Source organism: Trachypithecus francoisi, unplaced genomic scaffold (assembly GCF_009764315.1).
Source record: "Trachypithecus francoisi isolate TF-2019V2 unplaced genomic scaffold, Tfra_2.0 Contig01585, whole genome shotgun sequence".
Classification (NCBI taxonomy): Eukaryota; Metazoa; Chordata; class Mammalia; order Primates; family Cercopithecidae; genus Trachypithecus; species Trachypithecus francoisi.
In genome coordinates, this window is record NW_022681444.1 from 3,912,191 (window position 1) to 3,940,156 (window position 27,966).

The 27,966-nt window shown below is 47.1% G+C and overlaps 1 protein-coding gene across 2 annotated transcripts in view; it reads left to right on the forward strand.

The window, feature by feature from the left end:
* Positions 1 to 471: 471 nt before the first annotated feature.
* MVB12B (multivesicular body subunit 12B) overlaps positions 472 to 27,966 on the forward strand; it is a 177,504-nt gene continuing 150,009 nt past the window's right edge. Inside the window, exons 1-2 of one of the 2 annotated variants that reach the window (XM_033191261.1) lie at positions 472 to 1,065; positions 14,565 to 14,687. In XM_033191261.1, coding sequence (XP_033047152.1) covers positions 982 to 1,065; positions 14,565 to 14,687 — 207 coding nt within the window. In that variant the 5' untranslated portion in view covers positions 472 to 981. Of the gene's footprint in view, positions 1,066 to 9,152; positions 9,427 to 14,564; positions 14,688 to 27,966 lie in introns of those variants that run through there. The other variant, XM_033191272.1, reaches the window with a different exon arrangement.

Genomic DNA, 27,966 nt, shown 5'->3' on the forward strand with positions numbered 1-27,966 from the left:
AGGCGCAGAATCCGCCTTTCCTACCAGCCGCTCTAGCGGAGGGTCAAGCTCTGGACCCTCCCCCAACCATCCAGCTCCATTTTATCCTTGGCTTATGCCTTTCCCCAAGTACTGCAGAGTAGGACTCCAGCTAAAAACCTCTTCTACATGCGTGCCTGAGGCTGGCCCCAGAAACCCGACTCTAGGCTTCGGGGGATAAATTATCTAACCAGCATAAGGAGAGGCCTGAGAATTGCTAGGAACTTGGGGTTAGTTTGAGACGACTGGCTGAGCTCATCTTAGGTGAGCTGGTGGGTGGGGGAAGATGAGCTGAAGGATTCTAGGGTTCAGTGAAGCCTAGAATGGCTGGGTGGGCGGAGAGTCCCTAGAAGGGGCCAACTTCTAGCCTGAGGGCCTGGGGGCTTCCAGGGATCTGCAGCCGAGCGGAAGACTGGTCTTGGGTACGGCGAGGCCTACGAGAGCTAAGCGGGCTGAGGGTCCCTGGAAAAGACCAGCCTGGGGGCGGAGACCATCGATGCCCCAGGCTCCAGAGGCCGGGGGCTGCCGGGAACCTGAGGCTGTACTGGGGTCGCCGGCGGGCTCGGGGAGGCCCGGGTGGGCGCACCGGGGCGCTGCCTGGAGCTGACGGGCTGGGCCGAGGGGGAGGCTGGGGAGGCGGGGTGCCGGCCGGGGCGGCGGCGCGGGCTCGGGACGCCAGGGCTCCCTCTCCCTCCTCCTGCCCGAGCCAGCCTCGGGCGCCGGGCGCCTCCCTCGATCCGGAGCCAGCGCCAGCGCCGGGAGGCCCGGAGCCCGGCCAGCCGCCGCGGCCCGCGGAGGGAGCCGCCACCGCCGCCACTGCTGTTGTCGCCGCCGCCGCCAGGCCGCGCCCCGCCCCTCCGCCGCCGCCGCCGCCGCCGCTCCCGGTGAGACTCGCGCTCGAGCTGCGGCGCCGGCTCCTGCCGCCTGGGCCCCGGGCCCGGCCCCTCCCGCGCCGCCCGGGCGATGAGAAGCTGCTTCTGCGTGAGACGGAGCCGGGACCCGCCGCCGCCGCAGCCACCGCCGCCGCCGCCGCCCCAGCGGGGAACAGTTAAGTGAGGCCCGGGCGCCGCGGAGGCTCGGCCGAGCCGGCCCTGCAGCCAGGAGGGCGGGCGGGCGCGGGGCGCGGGACCCGGGCCGAGGGGCTGGCGGACGGGAGGAGCCGGGCCGCGCCGAGGCCTGCGGGCTCCGTGCCCGACCTGCGGCGGGGACAGGCCCGGGCGGCCTTTGCCGAGCCCCGAGCGCGCCGCTGCTGCCGGTGCCCAGGCTCGGCCTGGCGGCGAGAGGCGGGAGAAGCTGGGGGACCCGAGTGCCGGCAGCGCCCCCAAGGCCCGGGCAGGTGAGGGGTGCGGAGAGCCAACCTTGCCCGCGTGAGAGGGAGGTGGCCCACCTGGGCACAGACTGGGGACAGTCAGTCGTTTGGCCTGGTCAGGGGTCCTGCTCTCTGTGGTCACGTGGGTGCAGACCAACGTGCACCTGCCCCTGGGGCTTGACTGCCTCTGTGATCTGGGCACAGCAGAGAGGACATCTAAACCCTCTGGCACCTGTCTGCAAGGTGACATGCCCAGCCTGGGTACCCGAGACCCACAGCACCCATCCAGGAACATGGTGGGCACGTCGAGCACTCTACAGTGACTCCAGCACCAGCGAGATGCGAGGAGCAGGGGCTGGGACAAGAGCTGAGGCATGGCACCAGGGGACATCACATCCTCAGAGGCAGGCACCAGGGAACGGGGTAGACCCTAGAGCATCTTTTGTCCTCTTTGTTACCAACACACAACTATTCTAAATCAGCAGCCCTTCTCACCAGGAAAGATGAGACTCTTCTGTTCCCTGCCCCTCAACAGCCTCTTGCGCAAGGCACTGAGGAAGACCACAGCAGGGCAAAAGGCAAATGGCGGTCACCCCTTCCCTGCTCCCTGCCCCCACCCAAGAACCAGAGCCCACTCCAATTGCTGCCACAAAAGCAGACAGCAGACCAGCTCCTCTTAGGGGCCTTTGTCTCTCGTGGTTCCTTCTCAGTATAATCTCATTGTACATTTCTCGACAGCTGGCTGGATCTCATCTCATTTTAACAGGGCTAGGAAATCTTAGCAGCAGCACCAGAAAGCTTAGAAAGTTAAAAGATAAGCTCTGTGAAGCCTTGACTAGCTGAAAAACTCAGTGTGCCAGGATGTTTAGTTACAGTAGATGGTGACACCTTTCTTGCTCGTTGGAAATCATGTGGGGTACTTGGAGATACTGTACCAGGCTCAGAATCTTTAAATAGGGCCTCTGAGAGCTGCTTCTGCTTGGGACCCGGGCTCCAAGCCCATTGGGAAGCAGTTGATGTGGCGATTACTGGTTCATTTGAACCTAAACTTATCATCTGTAATCCACATTTTTCATTCCCTCCTAGGCTTTAGGTCACACTCCTCATTCAGGCTCAAGGCATTTTCCTTGCCCTGTCTCCATCCTGCTAGGGGTCTTTTACCACTTCCAACTGGAATATTGTGCCCTAGTTATGTGCAGGGAGTTTAGAATTAGACCTCAGCTTAAGTCTTGGCTTTCCTACTTACTTTGTGCCCTTGGACAAATTATTGAACTTAGTTCTGAGTTTCAGTTTCTTCATCTGCATAGTGAAACTAATGATAGTATTCATCTCATGGGATTATGGTGTGATATAAATGAAATATTGCAAGAAAGGTCTAGCTCAGTGCCTGCTACATGACAAGAAGTCAGTAAACGGTAAGGGTTATTATGAGAGGTTTGTTAACGGATGAATGAGAGGAGTAGCTTATTTATTTTTAGAGTTTCTTGCTGTCTTTTTTTTTTTTTTTTTTTTTTTTTTTTTTAGTTTTTGTTTGTTTGTTTGTTTTTGAGACAGGGTCTCACTGTCACCCAAGCTGGAGTACAGTGGTGCCATCATGGCTCACTGCAGCCTTGAACTCCTGGGCTCAAGAGATTCTCCCACCTCAGCCTCCCAAGTAGTGTAGGTACCTGCCACCATGCTCAGCTATTTTTTAAATTGTTATTATTTTTAGTAGAGATGGGGTCTTGCTATGTTGCCCAAGCTGGTCTTGAACACCAGAGCTTAAGTAATCCTCCCGCCTTGACCTCCCAAATTCCTGGTATTACAGGCATGAGCCACCACACCTGGCCTATTATTTAGTCTTTAACAGGACACCCAGGAAGTGATGGTATAGTAGAAAGAACACTGGACTTGGATTTAGGAGCTCGAGTTTGACTCTCCGGCTACCTCCTGGACCCCAAGTGACCCTAAGTGAGTCACAGAAACTTTCTGAATTCCCATTTCCGTAATGTAAAAGTGTCTTAAGAATAAAGCCTACCCCATAAAGCTAATCAGTCAAGAAGGCTGAAGGAGCTAATGTATGTGACTGCACTGGGTACTGTACAAGGTGGGGCTCCTCATGAAATTTAAGTGCGATTCAGCATCCAGCAGCAGATCATGGTGTTTTTTTTTCAGGTCCGATGTTTATACAGTTTGTTGGGGGGAGAGCTTTAAGAAAAAGAACACAAGAATATCCTGTGTTTGTACATGTTACAGAACCACGCCACCATGTGAGCACACTGCTGGATGCCCTCTCAGGGCCTTGGAAGGGGTAAGGGAGAAGTGTAGTCTCTATCCATTTCATGGAGGATCTGCTCCTGGGGGGATAGGCCCCTCTGTCTGAGTTTGCTGGAAGTGCTCCATACTCAAAAGGAGACACCCTTTCCACACTGCAAAATAACGATGGTGCTGGAGTCAAGCCTGGGAAAAGTTGAAGGTGCTATAATGATGATGAAGATAACAAATGACTACATGGCTGGATGTGGTTAGGATGAGCACACTGTGTTGCAGAGCCTCCTTTGCAGGTTGGGTTGTGGAGGGGAGGCCTGGGTTTCTTGAATGAGCTCCTTCTCCCCAGGCTGCTCTGTCTCTCAACGAGGCCCACCCTGGCCAGCATTTCCCCAACCACCCACCCCTCAACCCCGGCTCTCCTTGGCCTTCTACTTGCTGGGCTGCCCTTGGGAATCGTGGCTTCCCTGTGCTGTCTGCACTAGTTGCAGTGAGTTTGCCAGAGTCAAGTCTCCTGTCTCCAGCTGCCTGGGAGGCAAAGCCACTGCAGAGTGTGCCTGATATTACCTCCCTTGTTGGGGACATCCTGTGGGCATGCATTTGGTTTACTTGACACGCGTCAGGCGAGATGCGGAGCTTGTCCAGGCAGAAATGTGAGAGCCCTGTGGGCCTGGAGCCCAGGGGTTGCACATAGTAGCTTTGTAGCTCCTACTTCCCTTAGGACTGGAGCGCTATCTTGTTGGACCTGTGGCAGGAGTCAACATGAGTTTGTTCTTTCTTTACACATACACACACATACACACACACACACACACACACAAAACAGATTCTAATCAGCAGAGCAGATTACTTAAAAGAATATCCCCTGATATTTTAGAAGAGAGAAATAAATGAGTTCATAATGTGCTAAATATGCCTGTGGTGTTGATGAAAATGCAGATTCTAGGACCTCATACTCAGACTTCATTGAATCAGAATCTCTGGGGAACGGGACCTGGAATCTGCATGCTTAGCAGACACCTTGGGTTATACTTCTGCTTACCAAAATTAGAGACCTACAGTTCTTGATGCTTTCTTAAAAAGTGTTCAATACACATAACATAAAATTGACCATCTTGCTCATTTTTAAGTGCACAGATTGGTGGCATTACGCACATTCACACTGTGGTGCAACTAAGCTGCAGAACTTTTCATCTGGCAAAACTGAAACTCTGTGCTCATAAAACAACTTTCCATTTCCCCCTTTCCTCACCCCTGGCAACCACCATTCTGCTTTGTGTTTCTGCGAGTTTGACTAACCTAGGTATTCATAGAAGTGGATCATACGGTATTTGTCTTTTTGTGACTGGCTTATTTAGTTTAGCATACTGTCCTCAAGGTTCATGATGTTGTAGCATATTTCAGAATTTCCTTCCTTTTTAAGGCTGAATAATACTCCATTGAATATGTGTACCATGTTTTGTTTATTCATCCATAGATGGATGCTTGAGTTGCTTCTGTCTTTTGGCCATTGTGAATAATGTTGATCTGAACATGGGTCTACAACTCTCTGAGACCCTGATTTAAATTCTTTTGTGCAGATACCCAGAAGTGGAATTGCTGAATCATATGGTAATTCTATTTATAATTTTCTGAGGAACCACCACACTGTTTTCCATAAAATAGTGGCTGTACCATTTTACATTCCCACCAGCAGAGTGCCAAAGTTTCCAGTCTCTTCACATGCTTGTGAACAGTTATTTTGTTTGCATGTTTGTTTGTTTTTGGGTGTAGCCATCGTAATGAGGTGAGATGTGGTTTGGATTTGCATTTCCCTAGTGGCAAGTGATACTGAACATCTTTTTGGGTGGTGGTTGGCTATTCGTGTATTGTCTTTGGAAAGACTTGTTATTCAAGGCATTTGCCCATTTTTAAATTAAGGAATTTGTTTTTGTTGTTGAGTTGTAGGAGTTCTTTATAGATAAACATATTAACTCCTCATCAGATATAAGATTTGCAAATATTTCCTCCCATTCCATAGGTTGCCTTTTCACTCTGTTGATTGCCTTTTGCTGCAAATTCTTGATGCTTTCTACACATTATAACCCTGTAGAAACAATATTATTTGATATTCCGGTTTTGTAGGGATGGAAACTCAGGCCCAGTTTAGTTTAACTTGCCTAAGGTTATGCAGTAAGTCTCAGAGCTGGGATTCAAGCTCAGGTCCCTTGGACTCCAAAAATGCACCCCTTCCATTCCTCTGCTCTGCCTGCCATTCCACCCTTGAAGCTAACAGCATAAGGAGGCCCCATGGAGGTGTGAAGGAAGGGGCTTTGGTTGGAGAAATGTTCAGTTGCAGGCGGGGAAGCATGAACGGAAGGCCTGGGAATCTCTTCCGTTAGACCACTGGGGTGCCCCTTCCTGTAGCTCAACATCATTGCTTAGATCTTAGAAACAGCAGAGAAGTGCAGACAGGTTTTTTAGTTCAGTTTGATTGTGTTTTGTTTATTTGTTTTCTTAAGCATTTTATAAGCTTGTTTCAGAGCCCATCTGCTCCTCGCAGTTCCCCGAGCAGTCCCTGTGTGTTCACACCACGGTGCCTTTGTTGAGGCTGTGTCTTCTGCTTGCAAGACTTTCACCACTCCACACACCCCCATCTTTCAGGGAGGCCAGTTCTTTGCTCACCTCTCCCTGCCTGACCAGGCAAAAGGAAGAGTCCCCTCCTTTGCAGTCCCTTTCTCTTGGGATATTTCCCACAGCCCGTGAGCTCCGTGTCTTATTCATTGCTCTATCACCCAGCACTGTGGAGCTTCTCCTTGGCTGTGCGCTCTCCAGTCTCAGTCCCAGCCTGAACCAATTAAATGAGAACCGAGGATAGGGAATGGGAAAGCTGTGCTTCTACAAGCCCGCCAGGGCATTCTTCCTGCAGCCAGCCTAGATACCCATTGGCCCCTGACAGGCCCACATCCAGCCTGGCTGCACTGAGTTAGATCTAAATCTGGAATCCCCTGGAAGTGCTGCAGTCCCTTCCCCCCTCCTCTGCAAGTGGCTAACGTCTAGGGTCATGGTGTGTGTCCTGCATGGAGGCATTAGTGACCCCAGACCCCAGGCTTTCATTGGAAGGGGTCTGACAGTTCTGCTATTCCCCCACCCCTTTATGTGCCCTCGCCTCTTTCTGTGCCCTCCTTAATCCAGTGAAACTTGGCAATTTTGAGAGGATAGGAATTTTGTTTGTTTATCCTTCCTCATTCATTCATAATCCATTTATTGAGCACCCACTGTGAGGTGGGCATTGTGGTGGACATAACACACCTTTGAGTAACTTATGGTCTGCTAGGGAAAGCGTGTTCTAGCCTTCTGAGAGGCAAGGCTGTGTGTTTGTGTACGTGTGCATGAGTGCATGTATGTACATACGTGTGCTAAGACTACATGCTTGGATGATGTCAGGATTCTGAGTGGTGGCACCTGTCTGGCTGGGCAATTGGAGGAGGTTTGAGGGGAATGGAAGATGTGACCCTGTTTGTTTTTTTTTTTTTGAGACAGACTCTCACTCTGTCACCTAGGCTGGAGTGCAGTGGCTCGATCTTGGCTCACTGCAACCTCTGCCTCCCAGGTTCAAGCGATTTTTCTGCCTCAGCCTCCCAAGTAGCTGGGACTACAGGTACACACCACCATGCCTGGCTAAGTTTTGTATTTTTAGTAAAGACAGGATTTCACCATATTGGTCAGGCTGGTCTCGAACTCCTGACCTTGTGATCCATCCACCTTGGACTCCCAAGGTGCTGGGAATACAGGTGTGAGCCACTGCATCTGGCTGTGACCTTGATTTTATTTATTTACTTATTTATTTATTTTTTTGAGATGGGGTCTGGCTCTGTTACCCAGGCTGGAGTGCAGTGGCACCATCTCGGCTCACTGCAACCTCCTCCTCCTGGGTTCAAGTGATGCTTGTGCCTCACCCTCTCGAGTAGCTGGGATTACAGGCACTCACAACCACAACCAGCTAATTTTTGTATTTTTAGTAGAGACGAGGTTTCACCACGTTGGCCAGGCTGTTCTCAAACTCCTGACCTCGTGATCTGCCTGCCTAGGCCTCTCAAAGTGCTGGGATTACAGGCGTGAGCCACCGTGCCCATGCATGACCCTGGTTTTAAATGGTGGGGTAGGTGTCTGCAGAGGAGGAACCTGGTGCTCTTCGCTGAACTGTCAAGAAGAAGGAGGGGGAGACTGGAGGGCTGATTCTGAGGCTTTTCTCCATGGAAGATTACCTTTAGATTCATTTCATCCATTCATTCATTCTTTTCTCCATGGAAGATTACCGTTAGGTTCATTTCATCTATCCATTCATTCATTCATTCATCAAATACCTGATGAGTACCTGCTCTCTTGTACTTAAATTTTGGACTGTAGACCAGCTGTTTTAGTGTCAGCTGGGAGCTTGTTAGAAATGCATGTTCTTAGACCAGCTCAGGCCTACTGAATCTGTATCTCAGGGGGTGGGGTTCAGGAATGTCTGTTTTCACAACCTCTCCTGGTGATTTTTGCACATGCTAAAGTTGGATAACTCCCACTCCAGAATGTGGACTTTCCATCTCATTATTGTAGCCCAGTGCTTAGCCAAAGTGGCTCCGTACTCATTTGTGGACTCACTGTTCACACGCCAGGCCCCCGTAGGGACCGGGAATGTGGGAGGATGCTTCAGGGGGAAGATGGCAAGGTCAGCCGAATTTGAAGTATTCCTGAGCCATGTGGGCAAAGACACCACACAGACACCTCTGAGTCTAAGGAGAAAAGCCTGGCTTGGAGGTATTTTGGAAGTCATTAGCATATGGGTAGAATGATTAGATGACCAAATGTATGAAAAAAAAAATTCTCAAGACCCATGTGAAAGTCCGAGAGGGGTGTGGTGGCCTGGCTGGCCTGAAGACAGGTATTCTGATGATTCTGGCAGGGGCCCCCATTTGCCTGGCACTGAGATGATGTTAAGTGTTTTTACTCTGTGAGCACTGCGCCCCTCAGGGCAAGCTGTGACTCCTATCACCAAACACTCAGGAACCATTGCTTTTGCGGCCCTGGGGATGGTTTCATTTGTAGGCATCTGCCTTCTGTTAGGGTCCTTTTTTTTCCTTCTCTACAGGGGACAATATGATACTATCCAGCAAGACCTGATGGGAGTGGACACGGACTACCCTCATTTGCAGTAATCATGGGCAAGCAGGTGGTACCCACAGTGTACTAGAGAATGCCCTACCCTCGAGTGATGTTCCCTGGTTTGCGCAGAGTCAGGCCTGTAAGGGGCGGGGCTTTGGCCAGGACAGTGCTATAGAACTTGATCCTGGATTTATTTTTGGAAAGTGAATCCTGGAACCTACCATTGCATAAGGGTTGCAGCAATCTGAACCCTAGTCCTGCCTCATGTGGTTTATGCAAAATCCATGTTTGGTAATCAAATGGTTAATAGAAATCTAAGCATAGGGCAGATTGAATAGACATGTGCATACACTGGATTCTTCTGTTGCAGGGAAGAGGAAATGCTCACAATTGTTAGTTCCCTAGCTGGAAAATTATTTGCGATCTAGGAGAGCTTAGAAAAATATTTACCTTAGTTGCCCAACAACTTAGCAGTCCTTCTAGCAGCCAGTGACTTGTTGCCACCTGACTATGTCCAGCAGCATTTGTCAGAGTGATTTGACGCTGACTGGTCAGCAGGTAATCTGTCTAAAGTTCAGAAGGTGTCAGGATGCCATCCTGAAGCTCCACAGTGACAGCCTCTCAAGTCTGTGCACTGTCCCCCACAGGTGACCCCAAAGCCAGCTGCCCATTTAACTGGGCACGGCATGGACACTGGCCCCAGCTCTCAGCCTTCTGAGGAGGTAGGTCTCTGCACCTTTCTGTAAGGAGGTGGTTGGGTTTGTGTGTGTGGTGTTCATTGGTGAGGCCTGGCCACAGGTTCCCTCCTTGGGGACAGGCAGTCGCTTGCCTGTCCTTCTGACCCTTGCTTGCAATTTGCCAGCAGAAAGGTGTCAGTAATCCTGGGGCACCAGAGGTGGGCATGGATTCTTACAGACCATTGCTGCTGCTGGGAGACAGGCAAAGACCCTCTCTATGAAGGCCAGAGCAGCAGCTTTTACTGGGGGACAACCCATTTCCAGTAGCCACCTGCTCTTGTGGCGTTTCCCACGGCGAATGAAATGTTTATTCTTTTCCCTTCCTCAGCCCTGGAAGCTGGTAGATGTGAGCAGGCAGTTTTTGTCTTTGGTGCCCTTGACTTTGGATTTCAAGCAAGCTGATCACAAGTTTGCCCTTCTGTAGGGATGCAATTAAGCCACGGTTTTTGTCATTTCAATTACAGTAGCCCAATTTAGCCTGCCCCCCTTTAATACTTCGAAATTACTCTCCTCAAAAGTTGTATGCCAGTCATGCTTTCAGCCCTGACCAGCAGTGCTCGCTGGCGCCACTTCTGAGCCGGCCTCACCACGGCAGGAGGCCGAGATGGCAGGAGGCTGGAACGTGGGCCCACTGCCCACAGCACCTCCTTTGAAGGCAGCGCCCCCTGCCCCCTGCAGTTGTTGCTCCCTGAAAGCACTTTAAACTCCTCAGCCCACATCCCGCCGCTGGAAGGGCCTCGGTGGAGAGAGGTCTGAGCTTTGTTAGTTGCGTTTTGATTTCAGTACAGGAGTTGATAAAACGAGATAAACCCCAGGCTCAGGAGGGCCGTAGAAATTAAACAGAGATGATATCAAAGTTCCCCTGAGTTTTCAACTGTGATACAGTAGCTCAGTTTTCTCCCAGACTGGGGCCGGGAGGCACGCCTTTGATTCCGAAACAATGTTCAGCATCAGTTAAGCCCAGCACTGCTGACTTTCAGGGATTAAGCACACTGTTGTAGTAATTCTTTGATCAGCTACAAGGGAGCAGTGTGCCGTCTGTATGAAGGGTCTTTATAGTTAAAGTTCATTTCTCCGTGAACCTGGGATGACAGTCTTGTGCTAGGTGCTGCAGTGACGGGAGATGGGGCCTCCCCAAGCGCTATCTGCAGCACTGCAGGCGGAAGCTGGAAGCAAGCTTGCTCTTGGCTTTGTTGTGTGGTTTGTATGGTGCTCTCTGAGTATGGCATGGTGGAAAAAATCCTCTTGGCTTAGAAAACACTTCACCTTAACCCTCCCCAGCTTTCCCATTCCATATACATGTGGGCATATGTGCATACGTGAATGTGTATGTGCACACACACACACACACACACACACACGCTACTCTCCTGCCTTGCAGAGGAAGCCTCTCAGGAGCAGACAACACTGCCTGAACCGAGGCTCTGCAGTCCCCAGCCTTGCAAGAAATGATCTTGCAGAGGCTGTATGCCCGCTCAGGGGAGAGGTCAGAATGGAACCGTCTGGGACCTGATGACCTTCGAGGTGAAAGTAAGAGGACCTGCTCAAGGTCCAGTTTGAGTTTCTGGCATCCCACCACCTTTATTCCTTACCCAGCATGTATTGAGAATAGACTTAGATTGGCCCAATCCTATAGTTCTGCAAAATCTCAACATTTGTCTTGTCATCCAAAACACTGGGTCAACTTTGGAGGTTCCCTATAGAGACCTTCCTTGCAGCCACAGCTGAGATGGCACAAGTTATGGCACAAGTTTCCCCATCTTGCTTCCCCCTCCTCCCGATTGGCCCTGCAACTTCCAGTTGGATATGGAGCCCCTGTGAGCTGTCAATCCTGCTCGAACCGTGCCATAGATCAACCTATTCCCTCCTGTGCGGTGCTCGGATCTCCCTCATTAGGCCTAAATTTACCTCCATCCTACACAAACATGGCCTTAGCTCATTTTTATTGTTGTAAATTATTTATGAGGGGAATGTTGAATCTTGAAACTGAGGTGCGAGGAAAATTAATCCCATGCTACTTTTATCCTTCTGTACTTTTTCCCCCTTGCTTGACTTATTGAGCTGTGGCTAGAGAAAGAAAAGCTTTGGCATTTTAAAATATAATTAGTGTTGAAACTGCTTTCTCAATTGGATGCCTTTCTGCCTAGTACAATGATAAACAGACCAGACCCAGGGAGGAAGACCAGCCGTCCCACTCCTGGGAGGTGACCCAGCCACCTACCAGGTTTGATGTGAGCTTCAACTGGGAAGGAGCCTGAGAAAGCTTCTTGAGAGCTGCAAAGCACTGTCCAAATGCTACAGACCTGTTAGTGTGTTTTGTGGGCAGTTTGGACTGTGAGATACAGATGGATGCTGGATGAGGAGCTGTTGATACAACCTGGGGTTGTTGCAAGTAGGCCTCAGGATTTGATGTGAGAGGGCCCGCATGAATGGCCTCCTCGAGTCCTCAGCCGCGGGGCCATCCTTCCTGGCTTGAGGCTCCGCGGCCTGGGAAACGTGGAGCACTAGTTAATAAATGGCCTTTTGTTAGGAAGGTCAATTGAAGTGCCGGTAGAGACGCCTTTAAGAGTAATTTGCAGTCAGAAAATATGTAATTCAGGGCAAGCGGCTTTGAGTGATGGCCCCTGCCATGGATATCTTGGGCGTTTCTCATTAAAAGCTGCCTTGGTTGGTGATGGCGCTTCCTCCATGAGTCGGCCGCAGCGCGCGCAGCCCGGAGCCATTTGTCCATATTTCACAAAGGCCGCCTTCGTCCGGGGCACAGCAGCTGGGGGGAAGGAGAGAGAACGGCGGGCGTTGAAGATGCTCTGCTAGCAGCTCTGCGAGGAGCAGCTCTGCGGGGCCCTTTGGCAAGCCAGGCCCAGCCAGGTCCTTTGTCTGCCTCAGCCGGGGGCCGTCCGCAGCCATCTTTGAACCTTCTCCTGGGCCGCCGCAGGGCATTGTGGGAGCAGCATGGCTTCTTCCAGGGCCTGGTGACCCTCCCTCCTGCTGTTGAGAGCGGGCTCCAAGCAGAGGGCCATTGTCATCATCGTACCGGGGAGGTACGATGTGACCAGGGGTTGTGGCAATGAATCCACCAGCAAATAGGATATTGCTTATTCATGCTTACCCCCACTTCCCTCTCTGTTCTCCTTTTTCTTTGTCCCTTTCTTTTCTCTCTCTCTGATAGTAGAGTCCATACTATCTTTAAAAAAAAAAAAAAAAAAAACTTACCTCACATGTTCTTTATTAAATTCACAGCGTGATATTTTAGCACTGGCAGAATTCGTACATTCTGTTAATGAGTTGTTAATTGCAAAGCATTCTTGGTAACCAACAGCAGGTACCAATATTTTGCAAACTGCAGCAATGTTATTTTCATGTTACCAATACTACGGGATTTTTCAAGTACTGAGCCCTTTTGATCAGTGCCTGCTCTGGATCTGCAGGTGCAGATATTTAATTCTAAACCTTTATTGGGGACATGCATGTGTATTCACTCAATAAATATTTACTTAATGCCTACTGTGTGCAGGAAGCACTAAGCCCTGTGTTTTATGCAGATAAACCTGCCTGGTATATGAAACTTGAAAATAGAAAATGATACAGTGATGCAGTGTGATACCCCCTGCCCTGGCTGTTTAGAAGCTTATTTTCAGAAGAATTAGGTAAAGCATAACTTTGTTAAGCTTTTGTTGTAAACAGAAGAGAACTGCAGCTGTGCCAGGCACTTCCTAGCCTTGATGGAGGACTCAGCTCCATTGCACTGACAAGTCTGTTTCCGGAGCTTTTTGTGGGTTCCACTGACTTCATGGAGACTTGCATATGGCATTTTGATTGTTCCTATTTAGGAGGCTGCAGTCATTTTTAATGGCCTCTGCCTTTTCTAATTCTAGGCTAGAAGCAAGAATATTCCTCCTGCCTGCTTAGTGAGGTAGGGTGTTTGGTTTGTGTTAGAAGCAGTAACCAGCCTTGAGAGATCTGGCAGACCTACAGCCAGTGGAGTTTAATTGCTGCAGAAGGAGGTGGAATTTGACTTGCTCTTTTTCACTGCTTGTCATTTTAAAAGTACTTAGGTTCATTTACATATGGTGTTGTCTCTCTTATTTGCTTTCTGGTGCACTGCCACTCCAGCTGCCCAGACCCAGTGCTCTCTATATTCTACCTGTCTCCTCTGTTCACATCAAGAGGCAGTCAGCAGCAAATAATAATTCCATTTTCCCTCCCTTTCTCTCAAAGTGCCCAGCAAGACTTATGATCATTGTTACTATTTGGCTTTGAGTAAGTGCCCACATGACCCAAGGGTAAAACACAACAAAGGGATCTGCCAGTCCCCTAGGGAGTCACGCCTATCACATTTCTGACCAGTTACCTGGACTTGTATGTCCCACACCCCACCAGTCTTATGTGCTTTTTTGAGCGCCTACTGTGTACCAGGGACCTCTCCAGACCTTTCGTTTACATCTACTCTCTTTGACTCTCTTGGTCCTCACAGCACCTCTGCAAGGGTCAGTATCATGACCTCGTTTTATAGCTGAGAAAATGAAGGGTCCATGAGGTTAAATTGCTTACTCAAAGTCACCAGCTAGTCAGTCATGGAGCCGGGAGTCCAACACCATTCCTTCACCCAAGCCCAGAACTCTTATTTCTGTGTTTACAACATTCTTTGCTTCTTTGCAAAGCTGTGCCTGCTGAAGGCCTAACCTTGGCTGGGGGTTTGGAAGTCTAGGCCTCCATAGGAGAGATTGCAAGGGAGAGAGAGGAAAGGTGTTGTTAGGCTTAGCCATGTCTGACGTGTCTTCAGAGCAGGTGCTGGTATGTGTTCAGAAATCAAGCAGCTGGATGGCGGAGTTAAGAATGATGTGCTCTTGAGTTTGAGTCAAACTTACCTCCTGAGAGTAGAGACAAGCTCTCATGTTAGCTCAGTGTTCAAAGCTAACTTGAGAAGAGTGGGGACCAGTGGTGATTTGAATTCTTGACCTAGGGAGAGAGTCACATAGGGTCAGGACTCATTCAACTAGTTCAGGTATGTGAACCTCAGGGTATTTGCCCCAAGATTCTGGTTCTGTCTGTTTGAGACTTTATATTATTCACGTAAATGCTATGTTTGAATTTTGTGCTTTCTTTTTCCTTTGCTGAACCAGGACCAGTCCACCATGCCTGAAGTCAAAGACCTCTCAGAAGCCTTGCCAGAAACATCAATGGATCCCATCACAGGAGTCGGGGTGGTGGCTTCTCGGAACCGAGCCCCGACAGGCTATGACGTAGTAAGTCAAGATACTAGTTTGTACATTTTGCTCATTGATTCTACAAGTATTTATCTCCTGTGTCCAAGACCCTCTGACCCTTGCGTGTAAGATGTGCTTCTTCCCTCTAGGAACTTAATCAAGGGAGGGTCTGGAGAGCATCCTGGTTTGGGCATTAGAAGACCTGAGCCCATCTGGGCCATTTCCTGGCCTTGACCACCTCTATGATGGTCATTTTCACCTTCTGTAAGATTAAGGAGTTAGATTCATTGATTTTCAACTTCTGGTTGTGACATTTCATGAAAAGGATCCAGAGTCTATGAACGACTCCTGGTGGTTGTCATGTATTGTCATGCATGTGTAAATATTGTAAAGGCATTGTCCTACATCTGTGTGGCTCTTTACAGTTTAAAACATTTCCTACCTGTGAACTCATTTAGCTCTCATGGGCTTTTGGAAGGCTGGGAGGGCAAGTAGCTGTATCGCCTCTTTGCTGATTAGGAGAACCCAAGCTCTGAGAAATGAAGTAACAGAGTCCCGGTCTTTGGATACGGTGAATCATCAGGACCAGACTCCCTCCAAGTCCAGCGCTGTGGCTGAGCACACCACCACAATTTAGTGGAGAACTTTCCTTGTTTTTCAGCAGACATCTGTGCAGGTGTTCAGTAGTCCTGATGATTGGAACTGGTTATTTTGTTGTTATGGTAGGTAAATTCTGCTTCACCTGTAAAATTCTGATTACAAAGTACAGAGGAACATTATGAAGGTTTAATTAACAATGGATATTTTCATGTGTTCTGAGATTCTAAGGTGGTCTTAGGTTTACTTTCCTCACTTTGTGACATTTTGTGTTTATTAACTGAAAATGTGTACCAAGAGTACATAAGAGTGAAAGAACATGAGTCTCATTAGCCAACACTGAAAACCTCCCACAGCAATTAGAATAGTGTCTGATGTCCTGCAGTGAGGAGGATGCGATGCCTGGCCCAGTAGAAGATGCCCCAAGGCAGCGTTTCCCAACTTCGGCACTGTTGACATTTCAGGCAAGACAATCAGATAATTCTTTGTGCTATCCTGTGCTTCATAGGATGTTAAGCAGCATTCCTGGCCTCTCCTTAGTGAATACCAGTAGCACCTGTCCCTCCTCCCCCAGTGGTGACAACCCAGAATGTCTCCAGACATAGCCAGATGTCTCCAGGAGCAGGGGCTGGCTGGGCAGAATCAGCCCCCTTTGAGAACTGCAGTGGTCAAGGCAGATCTGTACTGGGTCAGCCAGTGCTGTGTCCGGGTAAGGAAGGAGGAGCCTGTCCAAATGCTACACATCCCTTTCCAACTGTTTGAAAGCTCATAAACATTTTAAAAGTGAAAAAGTGAAGGAATCTTTTTTTTTTTTTTTGAGACGGAGTCTCGCTCTGCCTCCCAGGCTGGAGTGCTGTGGCCGGATCTCAGCTCACTGCAAGCTCCGTCTCCCGGGTTTACGCCATTCTCCTGTCTCAGCCTCCCGAGCAGCTGGGACTACAGGCGCCCGCCACCTCGCCCGGCTAATTTTTTTGTATTTTTTTAGTAGAGACGGGGTTTCACCGTGTTAGCCAGGATGGTCTCGATCTCCTGACCTCGTGATCTGCCCGTCTCGGCCTCCCAAAGTGCTGGGATTACAGGCTTGAGCCACCGCGCCCGGCCAGGAATCTTTTCTGACAAACATTTGAATCTTACCTGCTGCTTGACTTCAAAGCACAATTTGAATGTATAACTTTCCATAAAATAGAATCATTAGGTATGGCTTTGTGCCACGAAACTCTGGGGGAAGCTAATAAAAATGTTCCTGATTTGAGAAGCCAAAGTGTCTTTTGATGAATTAGGGATGAAGCAGCAAGTCATGAATCAAGGCAGGGACTGGGAGTTCCCGCTGTGGGAGAGGACAGGCTCAGGGGTCACTCTCCTAGGAGGGCTCGCAGGGAGCTTGAGCCCAGGGCAGGGGTCTCCCCATCTGCCCATGCCCTCTTTTGTTGATCTGTATCTTTAGCATTCTGTTTGTACCTTTAGGGTCATCCTGCTTGCTTGGCTAGTGGGTGGCAGATGGCCTTTGATAGTTTGGTTTTCTGGAAGTCTTGGTTAGTCTGACAGTAGCAGAATCTATCCCTATCATTTTCTCCTAACATCTAGCTCAGGGCAGAAGAGCGCAGTGTCAAATGAGTAAAATTAATAAGCACATTTCATGATTGTGCTGTGCCGTGCATTTTAGTGGGAGGTGAGCAGGGCAAGGGGCTTGAGCTCATCCGCCCGGTAATTACCCAGCTCTGCACGGCCGAGGTAGAGACTGCTCGGGCTCCCTCTGAAAGCCCTAACAGGGAGAGAGGTGGGAGTCCCCTTTTGGTGCTGGCCTCTGGACTGTGTGCAGACAAGCGTCTCGTTCCCCAGAGGTCTGGCCCCAAGTTCAAGGAAGGCGGGGAGGGCATGGTGAGAAGAGAGACTTCTCATTCCTTTTATCTGGAGTTTCATATTAAGTCAACATCCAAACCAAAGTGCAAGGCGCTCTGTGGTGGCTAGGCTGCAGAGATGCTTAGACAGAACTCCAGCAGATGAGGAAGCCCTGCTGCGGATTGGGCCAAGACCTCTCTGTCTGTTGTAGCTGCTGTAGGATTAATTTCTCCCTGCACACAGAGCCCGTTAAGTACTGCTACCATGTAGCCCTGCGAGTTAGGCACCAGATGGACTCGTGACCCTGAGTAGCACAACTGCTTTAAAATGAGTTTAGGTCCCATCGCTGCTCGAGGTAAAAGGTGCCAAATGTTCATTTATAAAAATTTAATTCAATAACTTCCCTTCTCTCTGGGTCAGGGGAGCCTTCTTAGGCTAGGGGGCTGGGGATTATATGCTAAACTTCTCAATTTATTGTTCCAATGTCTGCAGTCCTCTCTGAAAGAGCCTCCCTTTTCTGTTCTGCACCCACACTATCTGGGAGTGACTGGTGCTTCTCTCCCCTTGCAGTCAGAGTTGAGGTGAGTCTCGTGCGTCTTCGTGATGCCACGTGCCCGGAGTAGTGACTCTATGTCATAGATGACTAGTGTTTGCCAAAGATAGTGCATGCGGTTTTATCCTGTGTGGATGGTCAGTTTTCAAAGAATTGTAATGCTGTAAGAAGCACTTCCTGCTACAATGCCTGTATGCAGAATGTAACCTTTGATTGATAAGCCACTCTGGGATGTTGCAGTGTCTGCGGGGCATCAAGCTAGACATTACTGAGAATCATTGTTGGGTGTGTTTCCAGCGATATACATTTTACCTTTCACCCACATTCCTTTGCCTTTCTAAATAAATGCTTATGGCCAGGCGTGGTGGCTCATGCCTGTAATCCCTGCAATTTGGGAGGCCAAGGTGGGCAGATCACTTGAGGTCAGGAGTTCAAGACCAGCCTAGCGAACATGGTGAAACTCCATCTCTACTAAAAATACAAAAAAATTAGCTGGGCGTGGTGGTACGTGCCTGTAATCCCAGCTACTCATGAGACTGAGGCAGGACACTCGATTGAACCCAGAAGGCGGAGGTTGCAGTGAACCAAGATTGTGCCACTGCGCTCCAGCCTGGGCAACAGAGTGAAACTCTGTCTCTGAATAAATAAATAAATGAATAAATAAATGCCTACAACTCAGAGACTGAAGCTGCAACACTATATTTATGAGATGACTCTTTCTCTGTAAAGGACATGTCTTCCTTTCCTTGAAAATATACTTTTCTTGGTTAAAAAAAAAAAAAAAAAAAGTTGGCAACATAGAGAAAGTGAGACGAATCAAACACTCCAGAACATTTTAATTTTAAATTGTTTATCTATCCACCCCATTTTTTGAGTACCTACTATGTGCCAGCTAGGAGCTGGGGAAACAGCGATGAGCAAAACACACACAGCTCTGCCTTCATGAAGCACACAGTCTGGAGAGGAAGACAGGCAATGATGGTTGCAAATAAATAAAAGATGAAACTGGGGGTAAGTGCTTTGAAGGGAAGTCCTTATAGATGATTTATCTTTCAGATCTAGCTTTCCAGATAATTCTGACAGCATGAACCCCTTGCACCCTACTTCTAAAAATCACGGATCATTCCCTTCCTTCCATACCTGGAAGCCTGCTAGGTGTTGGAGCCTTTCCCAGGAGACCACCTCGAAGATGCTCACCGTTCTTCAGCGCCAGCTTTCTCACCTGCCACCACATGGCTCCTTTTTAGTTGGTGACATCTGCGAGGTTGTCCCATGGCTGGGTTCAGCTCCCTGCCCACCTGGCAGCTGCTGCTCTGGCCTTTTTGGCCTGTGCAGGGGTTGGATGCCGCTCTCCCTGCATCTCCCCCTCCTCTGTGACCCTCCATGGTGTCTTAGTCCATTTATGCTGCTATAACACAATCCCTAAGACTGAGTAGTTTATAAAGAGTAGGATTTATTTCTTACAAGTCTGGAGGCTGGGAAATCTAAGGTGAAGGGCCTGCATCTGGCAAGTGCCTCATTGCTGCATCATCCCATGGTGGAAGGCAGAGGGGCAAGAAAGGGAGAGTGAGCAGGAGGGGACCACACACATCCTTTAATCAGGAACCCACTCCCGGGATAAGACTGTTAATCTACTCATGAGGACAGAACCCTCAGGACCTAATCACTTCTTACAGGTCCCATCTTTCAACACTGTTGTATGGGGGATAAAGTCTCTAGCACGTGAACACTGGGGGCACATTGAAAGCGTAGCACATGGCTTCCCATAGAACAGCTGAGACCAAACTTACTTTTAATGAGAACTTTCTGGGACTTTGGGGGATAATGGGAATGAGATATTAAAACTCAGAGGATCTTGACAGCTGTGGTGGGGGTCCAGATCCATGCTCAGACCTCTTCCTAGTCAGCCCTCTATCTTGCTGTTGGCTGACTTCATCTTGCCTACCTCAGAAAAGCGTTGCGAGCTGCCAGGCTAAACTGTGTCCTGGTCTCAGAGAGACTAGGAGATATTTTATTCTTTTTCCTCACAATTTAAGACCTCCTCCATTCTCTTCTTAAGAAATCCCACCCAACCCATGGGAGTCTTTCCTGGCAAAGTAACCCTGAAGTGACAGATCAACCTCAGGCTCCATGACTCTTTCTGAAAGTCCAGGTAAGGGATTCCCAAGCTTTAGTGGGCCTCAGTCCCCTGGAGGGCCCTGCATCAGAGTTCCTGCCTGAAGGTGCTTTCCACCCTCGGGCATCTCTAGAAGAGCAAAGGCCTGATGATAATAAGCGTAGGTTTCAGTGGCAGGCAAGGAGCCACTCCCCAGGAGGTCTCTCTGATAACCACATATAGGATAAAAATCCAAATTCTTTGATATGGCTTTCATGATTTCATTGTATCTTACAGTTTCACTTCCTTCTACTCATCCTTTCTCCAGCCCTATTGAACGGCTCACTTTCTCACATCCAGAATAAGCAGGAACTTTGTACCATTGTACCTTTAAACCTTCTTCATATTTCTGAAATGCCTATACCCAGCCCCCCAACTTTTAAGTAAAATTTTTCTCATCCTTAAAACCCAGATTACATAGCCCCTTAGTGAAACTTTTTCTGACCGTTGCTCATTCATTTATTTGCTCATTGGTTTCACAAATGTTTATTGGCCACTTAGCTATTGTCCAAGGCACTGGAAATCCAGTATTCTGAGAAGGCCGGGCTCCATCAAGTGAGAGGTGAGAGACGAGGATGGGCAAGTGGGTGAGACCGGATCATAGCCGCTAAGGAGTTTGCTATTATTCTGAGGGTGGTGGGAGTGATTGGGAGATTTTAAGAAAAAAGAGGCTCTTAGCCAGATTCGTGTTTTCCAAAGATCACTTGGTTGGTACGGAAAACAGTTCGGGGGAGGATAAGCAGTGAGGCAGGTGGGCGTGTGTGGAGGCTGTGAATTTGTGCAGAGTGAGAGCTAGAGCCTGTGCCAGGCTATTGACAGTGGACACGTGAAGCGGTACATGGATCCTGGGACTGTGGGAACTTGGGACATGGGAACCCAAATACGTATATTCTTTGATGGCAAGAATGGGTTGAATGTTGGGAGTCGGGGGAGTGGGGAGGAAAGGGAAGGATGAGAGTGCCACAGGGTGTCTTGCTGGCCATGGGTAGATGCTGGTGTTCTCTGCTGGGACAGGAATGGAGACAGCCAGGTCGGGTGGAGGCAGGAGGGAGACTCTTGGGTCAGTTTTGAACACCTTGAGTTTGAGCTGCTTGTATGACTCTAGCGGAGCCCTAGGACCGAAGGTCTGGAGAGGGATCTGGGCACCATCCTCATATAGCAAGGACCGTGGGCATAACTGGGCTTGTCTAGGGAGGGTTGTGGGACTAGAAGAGAGGTTGTGCCATTTCAGACTCCACTACCGTGGAGGGTCACTGGTTAAGGATGGGCAGAGGAGGAGGCACTCAAAAGGGGACTAAGTCTGAGCATCCAGAGAGGTAGGTGGAAAATTAAAGAAAACTAAGAGGAAAAGTGTATTTCTGTAAGAAGGTGTGGTGAGTAATTTTCAAAGTTGCCAAAGTGAAAGGAGCCTGAAGGGTGTCCATTGGGTTTAATGCAAGGAGATGGTTGTGAACTTGGTGGCAAGCTCAGAAGCAAGGATAGAGTGGACCTGCAAGGTAAGTGGGAGGTGCCAACTAGAGGTTGAGAGTGCAGATGACGTTTGAAGAGGAGAGGCCAGGGCATAGCGGGAGCTAGAGGATGCCATGACCCCAGGAGCCTTTTCTCCCTTTGTTAAAGGTAGGAAAGTGTTCAGTGTGTCTAGTTGCTGATGGGAAGGAACCAACAGAAAGGGAGGGGTGTAGACATAGGAGAGAGGACTGGCTGATGAAGCAGGGCCCATGAGGGGGCAGAGGAGTTGGGATCCAGAGCCCAGTCAGAGAGGGGCACCGGGTCATGTTTCTTTAGCCTTTGCCCCGTCCTGCCCCTGCGCGCTGGGAAGCCAGCTTTGGGCTCGGCCTGTGCGGGCAGCACATGGGCCAGCTGCCCTGAAAGTCTCCACTTCCCCGTTTTTGCTGCTCCTCCCTCCCCCTATGTCTCTTTCTCTCAACACTATTTCTGAAACTAATTAGACAAAAGAACCTTTTTTAAAAAACAACTGGACCTTTATAATTTATATATGCCCAAAATGTAATAGGAATTTTCTGAATAATTGGAGTTTCAAATGCTTGAACGCAAATATGAGGGACTATGGGGATCCTAGGAGAGGTCAGCTTCTCTCTGGGCCAGTGGGCTGGGTATAGGGAACATAGGGAGGGATAAGTTTAAAATCCCAAACCTCCAAACGAGGTCCTATTCTTTTACTTACTAAAGTAAGAGAAGGAAAAAGAATCTCAGTGGTGATACAAGTTCAAACAAGCTTGCATTTTTATATAGTGCTCAAGGAATTTTTAAAAATCACATTATGAAAAGCATGTGAAGATGGCAACTATATCTTGTTAAAAACATATGGCAGATATCAAGTGAAAATGTGGGACATTGGCATATCCCATCTGAGCACAGCTGTCACATGGATTTTCAGAAAGCCGAACCTGTGGTGGGGGGCTTTTCGGGGGGCAGGAAAATTGCCCTCTTTCCCCATGGGCTGGAGGACAGCGGCAGCCCAAAGCCTCAGGCAGTTGCCCCTCCTGGAACTCTGCCTCCATGAAGCGAATGAGGAAACAAGGGCGGCAGCTTGTTCCGGCTGTCCTGGCTTCCTGAGCACAGAGCTTTGCTATCATGGGGCTACTGACTGCAGAAATAACCACAGACTTTGAGTCCTGCCACACAGATTGGTTTATTTTCAGAACCAGAGCTTGTTTTGATAAAAGGCACCAGGTGTTCCTCCTTTTTGTTTTGTTAGAAAATACATTAAGCTGAGATTTACTGAAAATGCAGAAAGTGGTTTTGTAACTAGCCCTGGGCCTTTGTTCCCTGTGGCCTGGATTAGCAAACCTCTTTTAAGGTCCTTCGCTCCACATTCCCCTTTGTCCTGCCACACCCTGGCCCCAAGGGAGCAGAGCTGCGGTCTGAGAGGATGCACGTGGCACACCTAGCACAGTGCTGGCATCCAGGAGGTGTGCAGGAAGCAAACATCAGCTGTCATTAGGTGATCCCATTAGAAATAGTGGCCTAAAGCACCTGGTTGCAGAGGAGCTGGTCTTTTCTTCTTCTAGGCTTCCCTTCCCTGCCAACCGTGAATTTTTTTTTTGACCCAAAGTTCCCACTAATGACTTGTTCCGTAGTTGATTCATTTGGAAAGTGGTAGGGAACAGTCAGTGTTCTGGTACTTCCTTTTGTTCGCTAAAACTTCCTAATTCCCTATTTAAAAAGCCTTCTAACAATGAAATGCCAATTAATTGGATTGATGAAAAAAGATGAGGCGCTTGCTTTAATTTTTCTTTCATTTTTTTTTTTTCAGTTAAACTTTTTATTTTGAGAGAATGGTAGACTCATATGCGGGTGTAAGAAGTACTACAGAGAGATCCTGTTTACCCCGAGTGGTAACATCTTGCAGACTAGTACAATGCCACAACTACGATACTAACATTAATACAGTCAAGATACAGAACATTTGTTTTAAAATGTACCCAGGTTTTTGTTTTTATTCAGATATGATGTGGCCAATAAATTAGGAGAGGATTGCCACTGGAAAGATTATTACTCACAGTTCCCAAGAGGAGCAGACAGGCCACACCCTGTAGGGCCACCTGGGAAAGTGCAGGTGGGGAAGTGCAGGTGGGGAAGTGCAGGTGGGGAAGCGCGGGTGGGGAAGTGCAGGTGGGGAAGTGCAGGTGGGGAAGCGCGGGTGGGGAAGTGCAGGTGGGGAAGCGCGGGTGGGGAAGTGCAGGTGGGGAAGCGCGGGTGGGGAAGTGCAGGTGGGGAAGCGCAGGTTGGGAAGCGCAGGTGGGGAAGCGCAGGTAGGGAGCCCATGAAAGCAGGCAGATGGAGATAAGAACTCAGCATTGGTTGCTCTGCATATCCAAGGCGTGCACACGAGCAAGTTGTTCACCTGGGAGGGGCAGTCCCTCCCTGCTTCTGCAAGGCCTCAGGATATCAAAGCATCATAAAATATAGAAAAAACCTGCCATAATACAATTTCTATCACCATAAGGATCTTCCATGTTGGCCTTTTATAGCTATACTCACTTCCCTTCTACTACCACCTTCTTCTTCACCCTTGATAGCCACTAATCTGTTCTCCATTTCTATAATTCTGGCATTTCAAGAATCTTATATAAATGGAATTATATAGCATGTCACCTTTTGGAATTGGCTTAAAAAAAAAAACTCAGCATAATTCTCCTGAGATTCATGCAGAGAGTCTATGTGTGGGTTAATGGCTTATTTCTTTTTACTGATAAATAGTATTCCATGGTATGGATATCCCACAATTTGTTTGATCATTTACCCATTTAAGGACATCTTGATTGTTTTCATTCTGGCACTATTATGAATAAAGTTGCTATACTCACATGAAAGTTTTTGTGTGGCTGTATTTTTATTCCTCTGGGATAAATATCCAGGAATGCCTTTGCTAGGTCATGTGGTAGTTGCACGTTTAGTTTTTAAAGAAAATGTTAAACTACTTTTTTGGGTAGCTGTAATGAATATATGAGGATCCAGTTTCTCTCCATCTTTTCCAGCATTTGTTATTGTCAATATTTTTTTTGTTTTAGTCATTCTGATGGGTCTGTAGTGATAATTCATTTGGTTTCACATTGAATTTCCCTAGTGATTAATGAATGATGTTGAACATCTTTTCATGTGCTTATTTGCCATCTGTATGTCTTCAATGAATATTTCTTCATGCCTTTTACTCATCTTCTAATTGGATTGTTTGGTTTTTTGCTGTTGAGTTTTAAGAGTTCTTTGTGTATTCTAGCTATGAGTCCTTTGTTGGATATGTGGTTTCTAAATATTTTCTCCTAGTCTTTACTTGCCTTTTCATCTTAACAGGGCCTTTCACAGAGCAAATGTTTTTAATTTTGGTGAAGTCCAATTTATTGCTTTTTCTGTCTGTGAATCGTGTTTTGGTGTCAAGTCTAAGAACTCTCTGCCTAGCTCTAGATCCTGAAGATATCTCCTGTTTTCTCCTACAACTTTTATAGTTTTACATTAACACTTAAGTCTGTGATACATTTTTTTCCTTAATTTTTGTATAAGACGTGAACTGAGTTCAAAGTTCCTTCTCCCCTCTTTGAAAGAGTAATTGCTCTAGCATTATTTGTTGAAAAGGCAATCTTTCCTTTTGAATTGCTTTTGAACCTTTCTCAAAAATCAGCTGAGCTTATTGTGTGGTTTTCTACTTTCATTCTATGTGTCCATCCCTCTGCCAATACCACCCAATAGTGATTACTGCAGCCGTATGGTAAGTCTTGAAATTGGATACTGTATTAGTCCATTTTCTTTTGTTTATAACAGAATATGTGAAACTGGATAATTTATAAATAAATGAAATTTGTGTCTTACAGTTCTGGAGGCTGGGAAGTCCAAGTTCAAGAGGCACATCTGGTGAGGGCCTTCTTGCTTGGTGAAGATTCAGCAGAGTCCCAAGACAGTGCAGGTCATCTCATGGCGAGAAGGCTGAGGGTACTAACATGCTAGCTCAGATCCCATCCTCTTTTTATAAAGCCACCAGTTCCACTCCCATGATAACCAATCAATCCATTAATCTGATGAATGAGCCCTCATGATCCAATCACCTCTTAAAGGCCCCCCTTTTCAATACTGCTACAATGGGGATTAAGTATCAGCAGGATTTTTTGAGGGTACATTGAAACCCTAGCAGGTAGAATGATTCCTTCTACTTTATTCTCCTTTTCCAAAATGATTTTAGCTATTCCAGTTATTTGTCCATATAAATCTTAAAATAATGTTGCCTATATCTACAAAAAACTTATTGGAGTTTTAATGGGAATTAATGTTAAATCTGCATATCAATTTGAAGAGAATTCACATCCCCACTATGTTGAGTATTCCAATTCATGAACATAGTATGTCTCTTCATTTATTAGTTCTTCTTTCATTTCTTTCACCAGCATTTTGTAGTTTTCAGCAAACAAGCTCTATAATGTTTTAGTAGATTTAAGCCTAAATACTTATTTTTAGATTTTGAGCAATTATAAATGGAATTGTACTTTAATTTTGATGTTCACATGTTCATTGCTGTTATATAGAAATTCAGTTAATTTTTATAGGTTTATCTTACATCCCATGACCTTGCTGCACTCATTATTAGTTCTAGGTTTTTGGTTTTGTTTTTTTAAAAATTCCTTGTGATTTTCCACCTGCACAACAATCTCATCCTTTTTTTCCTTCACACCTGTATGCTTTTTATTTTTTTTCTTGCCTTATTGCAAAGGGTGGAACATCTAGCACTGTGTTACCTATGAGAGAGTAGACCTTCTTGCCTTGTTGCTGATCATAGGTGGAAAACATTCAGTCTTTCACTTTTTTTTTTTTTTTTTTTGAGACTGAGTCTTGCTCTGCTGCCTAAACTGGAGTGCAGTGGTGTGATCTCAGCTCACTGCAAACTTCACTTTCTGGGTTCAAGCAGTTCTGCCTCAGCCCCCAAAGTAGCTGGGATTACAGGCATGTGCCACCATGCCCAGCTAATTTTTGTATTTTTAGTAGAGATGGTGTTTCACCATGTTGGTCAGGCTGTTCTGAAAGTCCTGACCTTGTGATCCACCTGCCTCAGCCTCCCAAAGTGCTGAGATTACAGGCTTGAGCCACTGTGCCTGGCCCCAGTCTTTCACTCTTAAGTATAATATTAGCTGAAGGGTTTTTGGTAGGTGCTCTTTATCAAGTTAAGGGAGTTCCTTTCCATTCCTGTTTTTCTGAGGGTTTTTATCATGAATAGGTGTTGAATTTTGTCAGATGCCTTTCCTGCATCAATTGATATGATCGTGTGATTTTTTTTTTCCTTTAGCTTGTTAACATGGTGGATTAAATTGGTTGGTTTTTGAATATTAAACCAGCCTTTCATCCCGGGAATAAATTTCACTTGGTGATGGTATATAATTGTTTTTATTTATTGCTGAATTCTCTTTGATAATAGATTGTTAAGAATTTTTTTCTGGCTGTTACAGATGTCTGAAAAAGAAAGAAAAAAATGTTGTGTTTGTGTTTATGAGGGATATTGATCTGTAGTTTTCTTTTTGTATACTGTCTTTGTCTGGCTTGGTAATACCAGATTCATAAAATGAACTGGAAAGTGTTCCCTCCTCTTCTGTTTTCTGGAAAAGACTATGTAGAATTAGTATTAATTATTTTTTAGATGTTTAGATGTGGAAGTCTGGGATCCTTACTCTGGCCTTGTTGGCATGGGTGGGTGTGGGACCACAGTATTTTATGTGGCACTTGGCTGGAGTAGAGCAATTATTGTCTAAATGTTTTCTCTCTTGCTAGGCTGCCCCCTGACTAGAGGAAGCAGGCTTTTGTTGTTTTTGTTTTTTGGTTTGTGTTTATTGCTGTTTCTGGGTTGCTGATTTCTTTAGCTTCAAGTCTGGGATATATGAGGCAGAAAGAAAACCACGGAACTCACCACCATGTTGTTCCCTGGGTCATGAGATCCCTAGCTGGTCAGACATATTCTTTCACCTTTCAGAGTCTTCTTGTGTTGTTTGGTATAATTTCCAGTTTTTTTTAGTTGTACTTACTGGGAAGATTAGGGAAAAGTTTACTTACTCCATATTCCTGGAAGTGGAAGTACTGGCTTGCTTTAATTTTATGTTAGTCCAGAGTTAGCCAAAGAACCTGTTTATTTCTAAGCCTTTCATAAATCTTTCCAAAACATTTAGGTTTCAACCTTAATATTATATATATAGGCAGGAAGTATGCTATTGTGTGCTTGTAAAATACTTGCTAGTTACTCCTTAAAGTCTGTAAGACTCAAAATGCTTCAGGGCCTTCTTTCTCAATTTTTATGGTCCAGATTTATAGTATTAAAAGGCTGTTTGCATGAGGGATGATACAAATTAGGAAGAGGAGACATGGCTGGGGATGAGAATTGTGGCTGGTGAGCTGTATTGAAAGGTAGAGACCACTGAAGAAAAGAAAGAGTCCATGAGATGTCTCCAAGAAGGGGAGACAAGACTGGAAGGAAAGATCTGTTCTGGTTCTTGAAGTAGGCAGACATCCAGGGGATCTGTCAACTTGCTTCTGTCATTCATTCGTTCATGTCTTTGTAAAGTATTGTTTTGTTTGAATAGCACAAGTATTATACTGTATAAATATACTCTCATTGTAAAAGATTCAAGCAATAAAGCCCTGTCACCTTCCCTTTCCCAGAGGTAATTGTCGTTAACAGTTTG